The sequence below is a fragment of the Acanthochromis polyacanthus genome, chromosome 5 (genome assembly GCF_021347895.1).
Source record: "Acanthochromis polyacanthus isolate Apoly-LR-REF ecotype Palm Island chromosome 5, KAUST_Apoly_ChrSc, whole genome shotgun sequence".
NCBI lineage: Eukaryota > Metazoa > Chordata > Actinopteri > Pomacentridae > Acanthochromis > Acanthochromis polyacanthus.
In genome coordinates this window covers 33,759,048-33,779,964 of record NC_067117.1, presented here as the reverse complement: position 1 = coordinate 33,779,964, position 20,917 = coordinate 33,759,048, and the positions used below count along the sequence as shown (strand labels likewise).

The following is a 20,917-nucleotide window of genomic DNA, read 5'->3' as shown; positions in this document are numbered from 1 at the left end:
ACTGTGATATCTAATTATAATTACATTAAGTTATCAAATGTTTTATTAAAGACCCCTCCAATGAAAATCAGTTATCATGCTAACATGTCCATATGGTACTTTTTATATGCTAGAAGACGTTTCATCAGTGAAATAAACAGTTAACACCATGACTGAGAATTTCCACCTTAAAGCTGCAGCGTATTGATAACAGTGTCAGACTTCTGGGGTTTCAGACGTAACAAACCGAAGGAATCGATCCTGTCAGCTTGCAGAGGTGAAGCTTTCCGCATTACTGTTCCTCAGAATCGGTTTCTCTAATATTACAAATGATCATTTCCATCCATCCATTATCTATACACCGCTTAATAATCCTCATTAGGGTGGTGGGGGGCTGGAGTCTATCCCAGCTGTCTTAGAGTGAATGTAGAAGACATCCTGGACAGATCACACTCACATTCACACCTACAGACAATTTAGAGCTTTCAATTAACCTCAGCATGTCTTTGGGCTGTGGGAGGACCCATGCAAGCACTGGGTGACAGGAAGGCATACAAACTTGGACTGGAACCCACAGCCTTCTAGCTGTGAGGTGACAGTACTGACCACTGTAATACTATACCACCTTCTACTGCAACATATATTACAAAATTGTGAAAATGACATCAGAATTCAGAAAATGTAATGTATTTCTATGAAAATTCCACAAGAAAACCAAATATCAAACTGTAAATTTTTGTTTATTCAACAAAATGTTATGATCCACATCAAGCAGGGGTGACAGTACATCAGCACAACTTGTAGATTTGTACAAGACTCGCTGTTTTCACAAAGAGTAAAAGAGCAGCTGTCTTATAAAGACAAAAGGTCAGTACATTTGCTCTAAAAAAACAAAAGCAGCAAAAAATGATCTTTAAACAGATCAGAGGTTTTTATCACAGGGTGATGACAGCAGCTGAACAACCACTAAATACATGAATGTTCATCAAAGAAAACATGAGGGCCACTGGAAAACAGGGACAGAGTATTAAACAAAACTTTACAAAAAAAAGAATAAACATTTGGATGTTAAAACACATCACTTTTGAGGAATGACACACACAACAGTGTAGAATGACAAAATATTCAAACAAAAGATCAAAAAGATCAATAACAAATCAAATGGGAACAAACGTTTCCATTAAATTATCAGTACATGAAGTACAGTAAGAACTAAAACATAATTGCAGATGCAATCAGATTAGGTTCATGCAACATGCATGAAGAGATGTTTACTCTCTCTGTTTTTTCTTTCTTAACTTGAAATATATTGTTGCTGTCGTTTCCTCAGGAAATGTCTTGCACAAATAACAAAGCAAATATATAAAAGCTTCTGTACATGGAGAAGACCAATGTGGTCTATTCAGCTTGTCTGCTGCATGACAAGATGTTTACTTTCTCAACTTGAAAGATATTGTTGCTGTCGTTTCCTCAGGAAATATTATCTTGCACAAAGAACAAATCAACCTTCTGTACACAGAGAAGAACAAGTTCATGAATTTCATAGAATTCAGTCCACTAATCTTTGACCAATGTGGTCATTAGATGTTGTCTGGTAGTAGGTCCAGTGTGCAGGTGTCTACCACGGCCTCCAGAGGGCGCTGTTGACTGGACTCTTGTCTTTGGTGATGCTGCTCTGGACTGTGGAGCTGAGAGGAGAGAAGTCAGCCTCTGTCAGGTTGTTTTCAGAGGAAGGCTGCAGCTTGTTGATGTTCTTGAGCAGTGTTCTCTGCTGTTGGTTCTGCTGCTGCATGTGTGTCAGGACGCAAACTGTCATCTCCAGGATGTCTGCTTTCTCCATCTTGGAGTCTGGCTGCTGTTTGAGGAACTCTGGACCCAGGAGAGACTTGAGCTGCTCAATGCTGCTGTTGATTCGCTCTCTGCGGAGCTTCTCCACCAGAGGTTTTCTGAGCTGCAGAGAGAAGAACAAAGTCATGAATGAAAGTGTTCAGGACTGCATAGTGTTCAGCATATAAAGCTGTCATGAATGATGTTAAAATATCCATGAATGTCCAATTTACCTTGTGGGTCAGAGTCAGATGTTCCTGAGAATTGGTCATTGCTGCAGTGATTGTAGATGCCATGGTTGGATGTGTGAGCTGTAGAGGTCTGTGTAGAGAGAATGTGATGTGTGCTGGTTTCATCCCTCCTATTTATAGTCCCACATCTCCATATGAATGTGTGGGTCTTGGTCTGGTTGAGGTTTCCCACAGTGTGAGCCAATCAGAGAGCTCTGTGAGACAATGAGACATGTGGAGCAGCAACATGCTGTCATTAATGCCTGGGGGACAATAGTTAGATCTCAGGGGAACAGGTGGAGGACTGGGGGGAGATGGAGGGAGACTGACTGAGCTCTGTGTGGATCTGAGAAAGTGGTGACCCTGTGGAGAGATCAGATGTGCTGCCTGATGCTGGGATCAATGACTTTGACTGAGCACACACTTATAGTCTGATCACACACGTGGGAGAATCTCATCTATGATGGAATAACTCAGGAAAAATATGTTGACCCAGTGTTAATTGTATTGTCATGTTTGCTTCTGTTTGCTTCAACTGAGGTTAAACCTAAAATTTCACTGGTGAAATCAATGCTTTGAATTAGTAACTTCTGTTATGGAATATAAGGACAAAACTGTCTGAAATGTCAGAAGTGAAATCAGTGTTTGTAATTGGCTAATGTAGTTAGATGTTCTGTTTTGTATAATTTGATATTTTTTCTAAAAAAAAAATAGTTTCACAAAAAAAAAGCACACAATATTGCCAAACGCTACTATTAGATAGTAGAGTTAGGTGGCCATTAACAGCATGTCAAATAACTTCAGAAAATAATCCTGCTGCTGTCCAGATGCAGTCGAGTCTTTTGACACGTGTCTTGTCATCAGTGTGAGTAGGAGCTTGATCTGAGTTTCCCACACTGACTCCCTGTGCTGTGGTCAATGAACAACAAAGGGACTTGTGTGACAGATGCTGGCTGTGTGTTGTTATAGAAACAGAGCATTACATCACCACCCATCTGGAGGGAAACGATCCCATTGGCTGGTTCCGAGAATTCATAAAATTTGAAATCATATAAGACTAATGTGCCATAATGTAAGAGTGAAATAATGTAGACTGTCATATTTTTAGTATACAATCAATTTTATACAGTTTGAAAATCTAGTTGGCTGATTTCTGGAAAAGAATTGGATACAAATTTCAGGTCTGAGTGTGGGAAGTTTTCTGAAGTGTGCCAAATCCCTTTGGAGGATTAAGTGGCTGCTGATGGAGGATCAAGGATCAGGACCTCCAGCTCTGGGTTGTGCGTGTTTGTGGAGGGAGGAGGTGGTGTAATGGAGGCTACAGCTCTGGGGAAAAATCTTTGCCTCTGCCTGCTCGTCCATGTTTTAATGGCAGTCTGTGTTTTAATTCATTCACAATCAGCTCTGCTCTCCACACTCTGTCCATTAGCAGAAACAGACACACAATAAAATGTGGTTTTGCTTGTGTGTTATGTTAACATGCATTTACATATGTTTGGTGATAGTACTGTTGCATGAATTTCAAGCTAACAACACCTCAGTTTGTCATGGCAAGTCGCCAAGACTTGTTTTACCCTAAATACAAAATCAGACACATCACTGGGATGTTGGTAAATCAATTTGTATAAAAACAACATGGTGAATAAAAAATACATCACTGCAATCAGGCAGAGTCGTCACTCTCTCTCCCAATAATAATAAAAAAAAAACGACAGCCTACATGACAGTTAACACAAACTTTTTCACTGTAGGCTTAGTCTAAATGGGTCATAAGTTCATATCACATAAAACTCCAAGTCCTGTATTGATTCCTAAGAATGGGATCCTGAGAAGGACCTTTACCCCAGTTACATTCCATAAACAGATCAAACCGCCTCCTCCGACTGAACCCTAATATCTCAGAGGACCTGAGATCTCTGTTCGTGACTTTAATAACTCTATAACAGACACATCTTAGCAGCAGTTTGCCTGCAGCTCTGAACACAAAATACATTTTTTTCTGAAAATGGCAAATCATTTAAGAATATGCTCGTTAAACAGAAGATTAACTGATGATAAACATATAAATAAATGATAACCGAAGACTTTATTATTGATTTTACCTTCAAAATCGACACTAAACAACTTAACCTGAACAGTCACGTCGTCAGGGAATACAGCCGCCATGTCGTTATGTTCCTGCAGCTGTGTGTGACGTACGTTTTGGAGAACTGGCGGTTGAGGACAAGCTCGTCCCAGTTGGACGTTCAGTCTTTGTCGCCTTCTCAGTCAGTTCTCAAGATGAGTTAATTCAGTTACAGCTACAAACAAAGAATACAGAAGGTGCAAGACATTTTCGGGCATCTTAATGCTGAACTTGTATTTGTCTTTAGACTGTACCTTTACAAAACGTTTGCTAAAGCATTAAGCATAGCGTTAGCTGACGAAGTCCGGCTAGTGTGGCGTACACATGGTGTGGTGTCAAACCTAAGCTAATAAACTGACGCATCCCTCCATTTTAAATGCTGTGGACTTCAAATAGCAGGAACTGAATCAAAGCAGATTAAGGGTTTTTAAAGGGCCGCTAGCATTAAGCCCGAGTCCCAACTTCTTCTGTTGACAAGCTAACCCAGCTAACTAACGTTTGTTATTTGAATTAGCCGTGCAATCTTATGTCGAACTTCACAGCTGTTTGCGATATTTGACCCGGTGATAAAGAAACAGCTTGTAATGACTGCTGTGCTTGTTGTAGTTTGCTAGCCCCCATTTAATTACCCCAGTTGTCATTTACTATTGCCATTGACAGCTCATTGAAGTGTGACATTGGGGTACTGTACTTTCCTGTAATTTTCTGTGTTATTTAAATTTGAGTTGTAGGTAATTGAAGTGGAAAAAATTTTCCAGCAACTACCTCACTTTTCCAGCCAACTGAAGTAGGAACCATTTTCCAGCATGCAGCACGCTGTTTAAATGTATTCCTCCCAATGGTCTTCCATCCATCTACTAAAGAGATTGCTAATTTGTTTTCCTGTTTGCTTTTCAAAGCCTGAGTTGCATACCAATTAGTACTTCTTTGCATGGTTAATATGTCACAATAAAAACAAATTTATAAAAGAAAACACAAAATCATGGATGTAGCATCAACAGAGATAAACATTCTCCTGATAACAGAATTTTACAGTTTGGCTCACACCATCACCCAGAGGCAACAGTATGACATTAGATTTGATAGAAATGAATTCCAAAGTATAAGGGATATTACACAACATTGTGAAGGATATGTAAAAATAAAAAAATGCAGTTAAAGAAATAAATATTTTAATCCTTAAGAAAATATACAATCTACAGGAAAGAGTGTTTTTGTTAAAAGCTCATACTGTAAATATGGGATAAAATCCCAGACTTTTTCAAGCGTACCTGTAGATTCTGCCATTCTTTGAGCAAAGATTGTGAATGCTATTTTTATTTCTTTGAATAAGGAACAGATGAGGAGATAGTGCTGACCAATTTGGTACGAAGTTGGCACTGTGATGGTAAAAGAAGGAGAAGATACCATTGCTATGTCATGTGTCCTTTAGGCAGTAATCCTGTCTGATCTCAAAAGACTCCCCAAGCACCATTCCCATGCTCTCCTATGTATCCTATTTGCCATCAACATAGACTCTCTCCAGAAACTTCAGTACATCTTGGAAGTCATTTAGATGCTCCTTATGAACATTGATGGTGAGTAGTGTTCACAGTCTTTATGAATTTTATGTTTTTCAAGTTCTTGTTTTGCTGGCTGGTTTGCATAATCTTTGCAAGTCCCTTTTGGACAATACAAAATTAGCAGACTGTATATTGCAGCTAATTTTCAGCTGGACTTCCCAAGCACCCTTGCTTCAGTAATTGTCTTACTTTTTGCCCTCAAGAAAGACGACCCAAGGAACTTATATACACTTTTGAAAGTATTGGAAAAGTCCTCAAGAACATTGGAGGAGCATATGTTTGTCCCTTGTGCATGGCTGAAGTAACGGATTCCTTTGAACAACAGTGTAATGGTGAACTCTGACTCAAACGCAAGTACATCAGTCAGCAAACTAGACATTTGCTCTTTTGATTTTTTTGTATGTGATCAGACTAGAGCAGATGTTTTCGGATGTCCACATCTTTTTAAAATAACAACTGAAATAATTTCAGAACCATGCAATACTAATTTTCAGAGCAGGCATTTCAGCTGAATTTGTTGAGAATAACACAGAGCATTTTTTGTTTTTTGGTGATTATCATATTTCTATTTTTTTTTAGCAAACTCGATGCATAAAGTGATTGCCTATTGTGACAAGAAATTAGATTTTTCGTCAGTTGTGTTAGAACACCATTTCAGATCTTGTTATTGATCCAAGTCTGTACATGAAATGTTGTCTAACACCTTATGCTGAAAATATTGGTTCAAAGTTAACACGATGAAATAACAACGTTCTATAAAAGTTATGCTTCCTTAAAATGGAGGGAACAACCAACAGCATGATGGAGGAAAAGTTTTTGGAGTCGGATTCCTTCTAAACCTCTGTCCCTTCAGGGCAAAGGTCTGGATGGATTGTTCCACAGGGGCTCTGTGAGTGAGTTTAATCTGGTTTCCCACACTCTGTCCTTCCACTGCTTTCACTGCAGGAACAATAGAAGTGTGCCTCATTATGCATCACATTAGATGCCACGTGTGACCTCTTTTAGGAAGGAATTGTTAACATTAGAACCTTTACAATAAAAACAAAAACAAACTTTAAACTGATAATAATACTGAAATCACTGAGCAGCATAGGGTCTTTAAACTAAATGTTTTATGACTTGCTTCATGTGAACAGAGTGATAGAACACTGATAACCCATATTCATGAAAACATCTTAACTGAACCATGTTCTTATCACTGAAGTGAAAATGGAGACCACCTGTCATCATTATAATGAGAATAACGACAACATATGACAGAAGTAAAGACACTCTTGAGATGGCACTATTTTTTTTATTAAACAAGACTCAATGAGCCCCTTGAAGGATGAAGCTCCAACAACAGGTGATGATACATCACAACCAGAACTTGTAGATTTCTACAAGACACAGTGTACTCATACAGAGTAAAGGAACAACTGTCTTTATAAAAGACACAAAACTTACAGCATTTGGGGACAGAACTCACTGTCCTTTGACATTTGTTTTTCTCACTAGAGTGAAAAAAAAACTGACCTTAAAACAGGTCATCATTCCTGATAAACACTAAATTCAGTGATTCACATTAAACTAACTTTCTACAGGAAAAGGATAAAATGTTAATCTTAAAACAGATAATTTTATAACAGTCACATTAATTGTGATAAGTTTCAACAAACTGTCTATAAAAGAGACAAAGATGTTTGATCAAAATGGTAGATATTTTGGAAGAGATAATGCACGGTAAATGATTAAAGTGAAAATATTATGATAAACCTTTTAGAAGAACAGGTTTAACATTTGGATCCTCAAACAGATCAGGTTTTCATTCATGTTGACAATGTGTCCATTAAACAGACATGATTTTTTTTAAAAATCGCAGTTATCAGTAACAACCAACAAACAGCAAATGTAATCATAGAAACACCAGACATGAAGTACCATGAGAACTAAAAATAATTGCAGATACAATCAGATTAGGTTCATGCAACATGCATGATGAGATGTTTTCTTTCTTAATTTGAAAGATATTGTTGCTGTCATTTCCTCAGGAAATGTTGTTTTACACAAAGAATAAAAACAAATCAACCTTCTGTACATAGAGAAGAACAAGTTCATGAATTTCATAGAATTCAGTCCAGTAATCTTTGACCAATGTGGTCATTAGATGCTGTCTGGTAATAAGTCCAGTGTGCAGGTGTCTACCACGGCCTCCAGAGGGCGCTGTTGACTGGACTCTTGTCTTTGGTGATGCTGCTCTGGACTGTGGAGCTGAGAGGAGAGAAGTCAGCCTCTGTCAGGTTGTTTTCAGAGGACGGCTGCAGCTTGTTGATGTTCTTGAGCAGTGTTCTCTGCTGTTGGTTCTGCTGCTGCATGTGTGTCAGGACACAAACTGTCATCTCCAGGATGTCTGCTTTCTCCATCTTGGAGTCTGGCTGCTGTTTGAGGAACTCTGGACCCAGGAGAGACTTGAGCTGCTCAATGCTGCTGTTGATTCGCTCTCTGCGGAGCTTCTCCACCAGAGGTTTTCTGAGCTGCAGAGAGAAGAACAAAGTCATGAATGAAAGTGTTCAGGACTGCATAGTGTTCAGCATATAAAGCTGTCATGAATGATGTTAAAGTGTCCATGAATGTCCAATTTACCTTGTGGGTCAGAGTCAGATGTTCCTGAGAATTGGTCATTGCTGCAGTGATTGCAGATGCCATGGTTGGATGTGTGAGCTGTAGAGGTCTGTGTAGAGAGAATGTGATGTGTGCTGGTTTCATCCCTCCTATTTATAGTCCCACATCTCCATATGAATGTGTGGGTCTTGGTCTGGTTGAGGTTTCCCACAGTGTGAGCCAATCAGAGAGCTCTGTGAGACAATGAGACATGTGGAGCAGCAACATGCTGTCATTAATGCCTGGGGGACAATAGTTAGATCTCAGGGGAACAGGTGGAGGACTGGGGGGAGATGGAGGGAGACTGACTGAGCTCTGTGTGGATCTGAGAAAGTGGTGACCCTGTGGAGAGATCAGATGTGCTGCCTGATGCTGGGATCAATGACTTTGACTGAGCACACACTTATAGTCTGATCACACACGTGGAACAAATAACTGTCTATCAATTATGTTCATGACTTTATGGGTTCTGTGGAAAATTGTATATTTGACTGAGCACACACTTACAGTCTGATCACACACATGGGAGAATCTCATCTATGATGGAATAACTCAGGAAAAATATGTTGACCCAGTGTTAATTGTATTGTCATGTTTGCTTCTGTTTGCTTCAATTAAGGCTAAACCTAAAATGTCACTGGTGAAATCGATATGTTTTGAGTTCAGTATTTTATTTGGATATTTTGTTTCATACAATTTGATTTTTTTTCTAAAATTAAGTTTTACCCAAAAAAACAATATTGCCAAATTCTACTATTAGACAGTAGAGTTAGGTGGCCATTAACAGCATGTCAAATAACTTCAGACAATAATCCTGCTGCTGTCCAGATGCAGTCGAGTCTTTTGACACGTGTCTTGTCATCAGTGTGAGTAGGAGGTTGATCTGAGTTTCCCACACTGACTCCCTGTGCTGTGGTCAATGAACAACAAAGGGACTTGTGTGACAGATGCTGGCTGTGTGTTGTTATAGAAACAGAGCATTACATCACCACCCATCTGGAGGGAAACGATCCCATTGGCTGGCTTTGAAAATTTGTAAAATGTTGAATTTATTGTTATTAATTCTGTCCCATCAAACTGACTTTGCCTGGGGGACAATAGTTAGATCTCAGGGGAACAGGTGGAGGACTGGAGAGGGAGATGGAGGGAGACTGACTGAGCTCTGTGTGGATCTGAGAAAGTGGTGACCCTGTGGAGAGATCAGATCTGCTGCCTGATGCTGGGATCAATGACTTTGACTGAGCACACACTTATAGTCTGATCACACACGTGGGAGAATAACTTCTCTGATGGAATATCTTGGCAACAAACATATCCTGAATAAATGTAATTTGTATTATTTTCAAGTGTGTTCTGTGCTTATTTTGAGGTAAAACCTGAAATTTCACTGGTGACATGAAATGTTTTCAGGTGAATAATTTAGTCAAATTTTTGATTTTTCACAATTTGCTTTAAAAAATATTGTTTCCTCATAAACACACAATTTTCTAAGACAATATTGTGAGTATATGTTTATTGTTGGCATGTCAAATAACTTCAGAAAATAATCCTGCTGCTGTCCAGATGCAGTCGAGTCTTTTGACACGTGTCTTGTCATCAGTGTGAGTAGGAGCTTGATCTGAGTTTCCCACACTGACTCCCTGTGCTGTGGTCAATGAACAACAAAGGGACTTTTGTGACAGATGCTGGCTGTGTGTTGTTATAGAAACAGAGCATTACATCACCACCCATCTGGAGGGAAACGATCGCATTGGCTGGCTTTGACGATTTAAAAATGTTGAATTTATTGTGGTTTTCTTGTCTTGAAATAAGATCAAAATGATCTGGCCTGTTGTATTTTTCATTTGTGATCACTGTTGTACATTTTAAACCTCTGGTTGTGATCATGACTGATTTGTGACCATCAGCTGGTTCCACATTTCAGCTCTGAGGGTGGGAGGATTCCTGGGAGGACAGCAGCTTCCTGAAGTGTGCCAATTCTCTTTGGAGAATTAAGTGTCTGCTGGTGGAGTCTGTGTCGTTCCCAGTCATCTCTGTTCTCCAGAGTTTTCCCACACTTGTTGTATTAACATAAAATAGACATGTGCCGCTTTGCAAACTGACTGGAAGGTCCAGTTTGGCACAGGCAGTGAGTGACCTTTGTTAACATTAAAAAATGGATACACAAGCTCCATGTGAAATTTTCACTTAAGTAATTCATACTTAAAGATCAAATATCATGTTTGGTTCTCTAGTTTAAAACTTTAGATCCCAATGAGTCCATGTTGTTGTCCATTCAGGTCAGAGTTAGTGTGACAGAATGTGGACGTCACACTACGACAGAATGCAGTTGGCTAAGTAAAGCCAGTCATTAGAGTTAGGAGATGGTTCTCTAAACCTTTTATTGCTCTCAGTCAGGAATACAGTGGCCAGATATGACATCGTCTGAATCATTCCCAGTTATCACATGTAACGTTTAATAGTGTTGATTTTTGACAACAGACAGAAGAACAGAGATTGAATCTCTAAACCTCAGATTGTTTTCTCAGATATGTTCCATGTCCTACATGTCAGCATATGTAGTGGAACACTTCAACATTCCATCATCATATCTGTAACACATTTTGGAACATCAGGGACCTTGTGTGCTTTTGTTTTGTGAAAGACATGAAGACATCACATCACGTGTGTTTTGTTTCTCTGTTTCAGACAATCTTGGACAATGTACCTGTGGAGGAGAACTGATCCTAAATTGAGCTCAAGAGCAACAGTGACTCTGCAATCTGAACAGAGGAAAAGAATACAGAGCTGAGAACGAGTGAGAAGGAAAGCTGTAAGTGAACTCCAAGTTTCCCATAATTAGATTTAGAGAAAGTTTTGCATTGCTGCCTGAAGAGTCGTCTGGTGCGCTTTACATCAGACATTTGATTACATCAATGTTTAGGATGAGATTTACAAGACATATTTTAGCTGCTACAGTGTGAACAGAATACTGCTGTGAAAAAGCACTTTATTTGTTTCAAGTGTTTGCAAATCAAATGTAAATTATTTTTTGTTCATGTAGCAGTACTTTTAAATCAAAATGCAGAATACACTACGTTTTAAGTTCATTATTTAATTTTACGCACAATAATTAATTGTAGAAAAATCATGCAATTAATCACATTGGAGATTTTTAATCGTTTCCCAGCAACAATATATATATATATATATATATATATATATATATATATATATATATATATATATATATATATATATATATATATTCATATTCTATTGAGACATGTTAAAAGCATTTTGTCTGCAGGCATCTCATGTGTATAATTTAAACAACTTTTACTTAAAAGCAGTGAGTTTTTTGTTATTTTTTTGGTGCTGCATACCACAGGAGAACAGCGTGGCATTTCCATGGTGTTTTTGTATTTGTGTTTAAAGTAGACAATGTCATCTTGTCCAGATGCAGCAGGTGTGTCCTCTGTCTTGTGCTCCATCGTTGGTGTGAGTAGAAAGTTGCTCTGAGTTTCCCACACTTAGTGTGTGAATGAAGTGGTCAGTGCAGCACAAAAGGGCTTTGAAAGGAGCTTTTGTGACGGATGCTGGTGGTGTGCTTTAACACAGACACAACCTGACGTCACCAACCATCTGGAGGGAAACTACATGATTGGTTGTTCAACCATTTGATGAAACTTTCAAATCGAGTCAAAACTACATGGGTTGTCAATAATAATAATACTATGTCTGCACCTCCGTATTAAAGCCACGGCAGTGGAAAGTAAATATACTGTAGCTGAACATTCCAGTTTTATGAATGAGGAGGAGAGGTTGAGACAGCTGGTTGTGAAGTGTGCCAAATCCCACTGGACAACAGTCTGCTGCTGTAGTGGTTAAGGATGCTAATCAGACTCACTTACCACTCAGATCTCCACCTCTCAGACGCTCTGTCCACTCAGAGAATATGTGTGACGTATTAAACAGGATTGTCCAATTTCAATAGTTTTTCCTTTTGACCTTTTAGAGATTGTTGTTGAAAATGTACCAACAATTGATGAGTATCAACAAAATGATCCTTCATCTGATTAAATAATCTGAGTTGTCAGCATCAACCTGCACTCACTGGAAAGAACAACATCTTAGTGCTCTACTGATATTCACTACAAACAATCCTCTTCTTTTATTGACTGCTCTTTTGTTCATTCTAGACAAATTCAGAGAGAGTTTCTGAATCACCTCAGTGACAGGGAAGCTCCTTCGTTTGGACTCCAACCAGCAATGAAGGGTTTTAATAAGACTGAATGTCTTTGTTGGAAAATATCAGATGATTATTAAGTCTGACGAGTGATGTAAAAATACTCAGTGTGATGGTTTCTGTGGTTTCCACTTTTCTTCCTCTCATTTCTTCAGATCTTGTCATTGGTTCCACTCCACAAATTAAATATTCTCAAACATCTTATGGTAAATATTTTGATTCAAGGTTCACAAAATGAAATGACAATGTTCAAAAAAGTGATGGTTCTTTATAAAATTGAGGAACAAACAACAGCATGATGGAGGAGAAGTTTTTGGAGTCGGATTCCTTCTAAACCTCTGTCCCTTCAGGGCAAAGGTCTGGATGGATTGTTCCACAGGGGCTCTGTGAGTGAGTTTAATCTGGTTTCCCACACTCTGTCCTTCCACTGCTTTCACTGCAGGAACAATAGAAGTGTGCCTCATTATGCATCACATTAGATGCAACGTATGACCTCTTTGAGGAGGGAGATCATTGCCTTTCAAATGTTTACAAAAAGCACCTGAAACTGATAAATATATGAAATGAACTGAGCAGCAGTAGAGTCTTCAAAATACACTACCAGTCAACAGTTTAGACACACTTTCTTATTCAGTGTTTTTCATACAATATTTTCTACATTGTAGTTTAATACTGAAGACATCAAAACTATAAAAGAACACATGGAATTATGCTGTAACCAAAAACTTTTTATCTTCAGTATTAATCTACAATATATAAAACAGTAGAAATAAATAAAAAGCATTGGATACTGGTAGTGTACATGTGAAAGCAGAGTGAAATGACACTGATAATACCTGCTCATCAAAAGTCTGAACTGAACCATGTTACAATTCTGTGTTTTACACTAAACTTTCATAACTGTATGTTGTTAAGGAAAAATTACCCACTTTCTTACAACTGAGGTGTTCATTGTTCATTCTTCTTTGTTGTTAGTTTATGACATACCAAATGCCAGTTTGTCTGCCAACTGCAGTCACCCTAAATCCCCTGTAGGTACCAAGTCACTCCAAATTACTCTTCAGGACGTCACCCTTGACCCATGTTTCTCCTAAACTGAGAATGTAAACATGTTGGTGCTCTCTCTGTTCCTAATATGGCCCTGAGACAGACAGACACTTACTAGAGATAACATAGGAGAAAGACAGACTGTTTGTAAGGAAAACAAAGTTATGTTATTGTCCAGATGGTGCTTCTGAACAGACAAACCTGTCACCATATTTGGACTGTGACCTAAAGATGGCATGCCTTCCAGTGATATATATACCCAAGACCAGAGAGACTCCTTAGACGTGATGCTGCCAGTGCTCACATCACTGTGTCGCTCGCTGTATCATTTCTCCTGATCAGTAAATCTGATTCTCAACATAAACCATCTGAGTCTCCAGAGTGTCTCTGAGTTTGCCTCCTGATTCTTCTTTCAACATCACAGAATTCCCCAATATATGTTGAAATGTGACACATTTTATAACAACATGTAAGCCAAATATTGAAATAATGATGGAGATTGTTAAGAATGAACTGTAAATTCGTATTAGGAAGACAATCAGTTTTTCATCATTATTTCAAAGGTAATTACAACTTAAAATGACATGACAACAGACATTTTTCAGCTGACAATGTTTGTTTATTGAACAAGACTCAATGAGCCACTTGAAGGATGAAGCTCCAACAACAGGTGATGATACATCACAACCAGAACTTGTAGATTTCTACAAGACACAGTGTACTCATACAGAGTAAAGGAACAACTGTCTTTATAAAAGACACAAAACTTACAGTATTTGGGGACAGAACTCACTGTCCTTTGACATTTGTTTCCCAAATGGAGAAAAAAAACTCATATTGAGAAACAGAAGTAAACTTAAGACTGACCCTAAAACATGTCGTCATTCTCAATAGAAAAGAATTTGAATTGATTTTTAAAATGTCAAAAAAATCCATTGTCACTGCATAACTGTGACAGTTTAACATTAAACTAATCTTTTGCAGGAACTGGATAAAATTACTAATCTTAAAACAGATCATTTTCTCATCCCATACAACAGGAAAAGTTTCAACAACTGATTAAAAAGACAATGATGTGTTTAGATCACTATGATCAATATTTAACAAGAGTTAAGAAATATCACAACTGTATAATGCACAGCAAAGCACAAATGTAGGAACATTTTGACATGAAGCAAACCTTTTAGAATTAAAGGATAAACGTGGATCTTACAATAGATCAGCTTTTTGTTCATTTTGACAATTTGTCCTTCCAGCAGAAAGAAATAGTTTTATCACAGCGATCAATAACTATTAAAAGATGGCAAAAGTCACCATACAATTACCAACAAATGAAATATGACAGGAGCTAGTAATTGCAAATGCAATCAGATTAGGTTCATGCAACATGCATGACAACATGTTTTCTTTCTTATCTTGAAAGATATTGTTGCTGTCGTTTCCTCAGGAAATGTTGTTTTACACAAAGAATAAAAACAAATCAACCTTCTGTACATAGAGAAGAACAAGTTCATGAATTTCATAGAATTCAGTCCAGTAATCTTTGACCAATGTGGTCATTAGATGCTGTCTGGTAATAAGTCCAGTGTGCAGGTGTCTACCACGGCCTCCAGAGGGCGCTGTTGACTGGACTCTTGTCTTTGGTGATGCTGCTCTGGACTGTGGAGCTGAGAGGAGAGAAGTCAGCCTCTGTCAGGTTGTTTTCAGAGGACGGCTGCAGCTTGTTGATGTTCTTGAGCAGTGTTCTCTGCTGTTGGTTCTGCTGCTGCATGTGTGTCAGGACACAAACTGTCATCTCCAGGATGTCTGCTTTCTCCATCTTGGAGTCTGGCTGCTGTTTGAGGAACTCTGGACCCAGGAGAGACTTGAGCTGCTCAATGCTGCTGTTGATTCGCTCTCTGCGGAGCTTCTCCACCAGAGGTTTTCTGAGCTGCAGAGAGAAGAACAAAGTCATGAATGAAAGTGTTCAGGACTGCATAGTGTTCAGCATATAAAGCTGTCATGAATGATGTTAAAGTGTCCATGAATGTCCAATTTACCTTGTGGGTCAGAGTCAGATGTTCCTGAGAATTGGTCATTGCTGCAGTGATTGTAGATGCCATGGTTGGATGTGTGAGCTGTAGAGGTCTGTGTAGAGAGAATGTGATGTGTGCTGGTTTCATCCCTCCTATTTATAGTCCCACATCTCCATATGAATGTGTGGGTCTTGGTCTGGTTGAGGTTTCCCACAGTGTGAGCCAATCAGAGAGCTTTGTGAGACAATGAGACATGTGGAGCAGCAACATGCTGTCATTAATGCCTGGGGGACAATAGTTAGATCTCAGGGGAACAGGTGGAGGACTGGGGGGAGATGGAGGGAGACTGACTGAGCTCTGTGTGGATCTGAGAAAGTGGTGACCCTGTGGAGAGATCAGATGTGCTGCCTGATGCTGGGATCAATGACTTTGACTGAGCACACACTTATAGTCTGATCACACACGTGGAACAAATAACTGTCTATCAATTATGTTCATGACTTTATGGGTTCTGTGGAAAATTGTATATTTGACTGAGCACACACTTACAGTCTGATCACACACATGGGAGAATCTCATCTATGATGGAATAACTCAGGAAAATATGTTGACCCAGTGTTAATTGTATTGTCATGTTTGCTTCTGTTTGCTTCAACTGAGGTTAAACCTAAAATGTCACTGGTGAAATCGATATGTTTTGAGTTCAGTATTTTATTTGGATATTTTGTTTCATACAATTTGATTTTTTTTCTAAAATTAAGTTTTACCCAAAAAAACAATATTGCCAAATTCTACTATTAGATAGTAGAGTTAGGTGGCCATTAACAGCATGTCAAATAACTTCAGACAATAATCCTGCTGCTGTCCAGATGCAGTCGAGTCTTTTGACACGTGTCTTGTCATCAGTGTGAGTAGGAGGTTGATCTGAGTTTCCCACACTGACTCCCTGTGCTGTGGTCAATGAACAACAAAGGGACTTGTGTGACAGATGCTGGCTGTGTGTTGTTATAGAAACAGAGCATTACATCACCACCCATCTGGAGGGAAACGATCCCATTGGCTGGCTTTGAAAATTTGTAAAATGTTGAATTTATTGTTATTAATTCTGTCCCATCAAACTGACTTTGCCTGTTATGTTTTCAATTTGCAGTGTCTGTCCTACATTTTGAAGCTGAAGTCATAGCCATGACTGATTTCTGACCAGCAGCTGAATCCGAATTTCATTTTTAAGGGAGGGAAGTTGTATGGAGAGACAGCAGTGTTTGAAGTGTGCCGAATCCCTCTGGAGAATTCAGTGGCTGCTAATGGTTTGGAATTCCTTCTAAAGCAACTCTCCAGATATTCCCACACTTTGTTTATAGCAGAAAACAGACATTTACTGCTTACAGACTGGCTTGAGGATCCTGTCTAACACACTGCAAAAACTCAAAATCTTACTAAGTCTATTTGTCTTATTTTTAGTCAAAATGTCTTATCCCACTGGATTTAAGATAAATTCACCCAACAAGTGATATTTCAGCAAGATGGAGGGACTTATTTTAAGACAATGCATCTTAAATATCTTTTTAAGTCAAATGATCTTGAAATTGTTTTGTTTTGAGTTGAATTTTACAAGAAAACTCAAAATAAGGTTAACCCTTGCATCATCCTGCAGGCCAAAATTGACCCATTTTAAAGTTTGAAAATGTGAAAAAAAAGTACATATTTTCACAGTGAATCTGTTAGCACATGAATAGAATTGTGAGTTTTCATGGAAAACATGAGATTGTCTGGGTGACCCCAAACTTTTGAACAGTAGTGTCTGTATTGAAAACATTTTATTGCTCAAAGTCAGGAATATGGAGGCCAGATATTGAACCATCTGAAGAAGCATTTGGGAGTCTTGCAGACAGAGTCAGCCAAGACGAATGAGCATCAACCTGCACTCACTGGAAAGAACAACATCTTAGTGCTCTACTGATATTCACTACAAACAATCCTCTTCTTTTATTGACTGCTCTTTTGTTCATTCTAGACAAATTCAGAGAGAGTTTCTGAATCACCTCAGTAGCAGGGAAGCTCCTTCGTTTGGACTCCAACCAGCAATGAAGGGTTTTAATAAGACTGAATGTCTTTGTTGGAAAATATCAGATGATTATTAAGTCTGACGAGTGATGTAAAAATACTCAGTGTGATGGTTTCTGTGGTTTCCACTTTTCTTCCTCTCATTTCTTCAGATCTTGTCATTGGTTCCACTCCACAAATTAAATATTCTCAAACATCTTATGGTAAATATTTTGATTCAAGGTTCACAAAATGAAATGACAATGTTCAAAAAAGTGATGATTCTTTATAAAATTGAGGAACAAACAACAGCATGATGGAGGAGAAGTTTTTGGAGTCGGATTCCTTCTAAACCTCTGTCCCTTCAGGGCAAAGGTCTGGATGGATTGTTCCACAGGGGCTCTGTGAGTGAGTTTAATCTGGTTTCCCACACTCTGTCCTTCCACTGCTTTCACTGCAGGAACAATAGAAGTGTGCCTCATTATGCATCACATTAGATGCAATGTGTGACCCTTTTAAGAGGAGGATGATTAACTTCACAATTGTTTACAATAAAAACAACTGAAACAGATAATCTTACCAAAATCACTGTGCAGCAATAGGGTTTAAACTATAAACTTCACATTGTCTATTTGACAACAGATTGAGTGACAGAATGACGTAACATCAAAAACACCTCTTGATTAAACTGTTAATTGAATGATGCTGCAATGCTTTGTTTTAAAGTACACCTTTATAATAATATATTATTATATATTATATAGTTTAAAATTAGACGTAAATCAAATATAAGAATGATGGTGTTTATCAATGAAATGAAAATGAAAGAAAATGGAGAACACCTGTCATCATTATAATGAGGAGAACTACAATATATGACAACAGGAAGGACAGTTTTGAGCTGACACTGTTTGTTTATTGAACAAGACTCAATGAGCCACTTGAAGGATGAAGCTCCAACAACAGGTGATGATACATCACAACCAGAACTTGTAGATTTCTACAAGACACAGTGTACTCATACAGAGTAAAGGAACAACTGTCTTTACAAAAGACACAAAACTTACAATCTACAATAGATTGTTTATAATACACTAGATCTCTTCCTCTTGGAAACTACAAAAGAAAAAATATGACCAGCTATATAAAAAATATACCAAATGTGAGACTTTTGGAGGTTTCCACTTCTTTGAAGAAAGTTATTTTTCTCTCTCATGACCTTTCTTCTTCTCATATCTTCAGATCGTATCTTTAACTTAAAGTCCTCAAATGAAACTTGTCAAACTTCCGATACTAAAGATATTGGTTGTAGGTTAACAAGATGCAGTATCACTGTTCTGAAAAAAGTGACAATGTCTTGTTTTTTAATGATGGAGGAACCAACAGCATGATGGAGAAGAAAGTTTTGCAGTCGGATTCCTTCTAAACCTGTGTCCCATCAGGGCAAAAGTCACAAGGGCTCTGTGAGTGACTGCGAGGGGATCTTTTGATCTCTATACCTTTAAGGACTGAACAGGGACATTTGAATCTCCTGCCCCCCCTGCCCTTCTTCTGTCCTGGAATGTGGGCTGACCAGGTAATTATGCTAATTATGTGGAAGCTTCTGGCTGGACCGATTGTCAGAGCAGCAGCTCTGGGGGAAGGGGGAGACACAGAGGTGTGACTCACAGTTTTACCTAGCACACATCTTTCAGCAAGCCTTCTTAGCATAAGCCTGACCCCCCACTCAGGTTCCATACCTTATGGTTGTTGATCTGTGCTTGTTTACTGGTGACAATGCAGTTGCATTTTATACTGCACTGGAGATAAATTCTAAATTTTTTTTGTGTTTTACTGTGCTTTCATTTTATTCCTATGTTGTAAAACACCCTGTGTACTCGTACTGTGAAGGGTGGTATGCAAATAAAACTTTACTAACTTATTTACTAACCAAGATAAATTAGCCATAAAGGAAGAACTAGGTTTTACAGCAACTGAAACATCATTGCTTCTGACTCTACTCTTCTTCTTGAAAGCTTGAATGTTCCTGGGTTTTTCTGTAAATATTTTGCATTACTTAGGATGGATAACCACATACTTATCTTTTTTGTTGAGTTCAATCAAGTAAGAGACACAAAAATAAGAGGATGAAAAATATACAAAATACAAACGGTGCTTATTCTAATGGTTTATTGACATTTTTGAATCAACATTGTTGAAAGCACAAACAATATTTACACATTTACTGTGTGTGTGTGTGTGTGTGTGTGTGTGTGTGTGTGTGTGTGTGTGTGTGTGTGTGTGTGTGTGTGTGTGTGTGTGTGTGTGTGTGTGGTGTGTGTGTGTCATCGCACAACTTTTTCAAAACTGTCCTTGGTCTGCGCAGACCTGGCACTCCCATGGCACTTCTCTTTTGCATTTGCCACATGTTAACTTGTAGCAATGCACACATCGAACAGTAGCAGGGTTCTTTTTGCACCGGTGATAGACTTGGCACTTCTGCCTTTTGCCCGGTTCCACTAGTGTGGCGGCCTGTTTGCGAAGACGGTTTTCCTTTTCAGTCTTCTTCTCCGTCACATAAGACTCAGCCAACTCACTGGCAAGCAACATCAGAAAATCTGCCCGCCTTTCCGTCCTTCCTGTGCAGGCTTGATATAGCACATGGGCATTCAGGGCTACCATGTCAGCTATATTATAAAACACACTTACAGGCCATCTTCTTGTTCCTGCTGTACTGCTGTACTGCCGTACCATCTGATCCATGGCATCCACACCGCATTTAGTGGAGTTGTACTGGGTGATGGTGCTTGGCTTTCTTTTGCAGCTGTCCTCAGTCTGAATCACACTGTGCATGCTGCTCATAACGTAGACTGTCTTCTTCCGGCTGGCTGCGTACACTGTCAGTGTGGCATCAGTTGTTGAAAACACCTGAGTGCTGAACTCACTGTGGTTTATCTCTCGAGCTGAAGGGGGAATTTCTCTGCGAATTTTATTGAGTGTCCCAAGAATGGTAGTTTTCCGGCTGCGTAATTTTCTTGCAAGTGAAATTGATGTGAAAAAATTGTCCGTCGTGACAGTTCTGCCCTGATCGAGAAATGGTCCCATCAACTTCATTACCACACTCTCAGACAGTCTCTCCTCTTTGGGACGGCCGGGTTCTTTGCCAACATATGGAAAGACATTGCAGATATACTTTGATTTGAGATCGCAAGCCACCCAAAACTTCATCCCAAATTTATCTG

The 20,917-nt window shown here is 38.8% G+C and overlaps 3 protein-coding genes and 1 long non-coding RNA gene across 9 annotated transcripts in view; 1 reads left to right on the top strand and 3 right to left on the bottom strand.

Moving 5' to 3' along the window:
- Window positions 1-700: 700 nt before the first annotated feature.
- LOC127533993 (transcription factor HES-1-like) lies at window positions 701-2,334 on the bottom strand. Its single transcript, XM_051948162.1, has 2 exons — window positions 2,040-2,334; window positions 701-1,930 (listed from the first exon to the last, which is right to left on the bottom strand). Exons 1-2 carry the CDS (start codon window positions 2,160-2,162, stop codon window positions 1,598-1,600), a joined length of 456 nt encoding a protein of 151 aa, XP_051804122.1. The 5' UTR covers window positions 2,163-2,334; the 3' UTR covers window positions 701-1,597.
- Window positions 701-20,917, bottom strand: part of LOC127533992 (transcription factor HES-5-like) — a 44,301-nt gene continuing 24,084 nt past the window's right edge. The window contains exons 1-3 of one of the 5 annotated variants that reach the window (XM_051948159.1): window positions 15,678-15,816; window positions 7,792-8,236; window positions 701-1,485 (exon numbers count right to left, since the gene is read on the bottom strand). In XM_051948159.1, the coding sequence (XP_051804119.1) occupies window positions 7,904-8,236; window positions 15,678-15,800 (456 nt within the window). In that variant the 5' untranslated portion in view covers window positions 15,801-15,816 and the 3' untranslated portion in view covers window positions 701-1,485; window positions 7,792-7,903. Of the gene's footprint in view, window positions 1,486-7,791; window positions 8,237-8,345; window positions 8,770-14,235; window positions 15,569-15,677; window positions 15,817-20,917 lie in introns of those variants that run through there. The other 4 variants (XM_051948158.1, XM_051948161.1, XM_051948160.1 and 1 more) reach the window with 4 other exon arrangements.
- The window catches only part of LOC127534000 (uncharacterized), a 49,711-nt gene continuing 39,714 nt past the window's right edge, over window positions 10,921-20,917 (top strand). For both annotated transcript variants that reach the window (XR_007941903.1, XR_007941902.1), the window contains exon 1: window positions 10,921-11,175. This is a non-coding gene — a long non-coding RNA (uncharacterized LOC127534000). The remainder of the gene's footprint in view (window positions 11,176-20,917) is intronic.
- The window catches only part of LOC127533991 (transcription factor HES-5-like), a 42,851-nt gene continuing 36,169 nt past the window's right edge, over window positions 14,236-20,917 (bottom strand). The window contains exon 3 of the transcript XR_007941895.1: window positions 14,236-15,123. The gene's annotated coding sequence lies outside the window, so the exon portion shown is untranslated. The remainder of the gene's footprint in view (window positions 15,124-20,917) is intronic.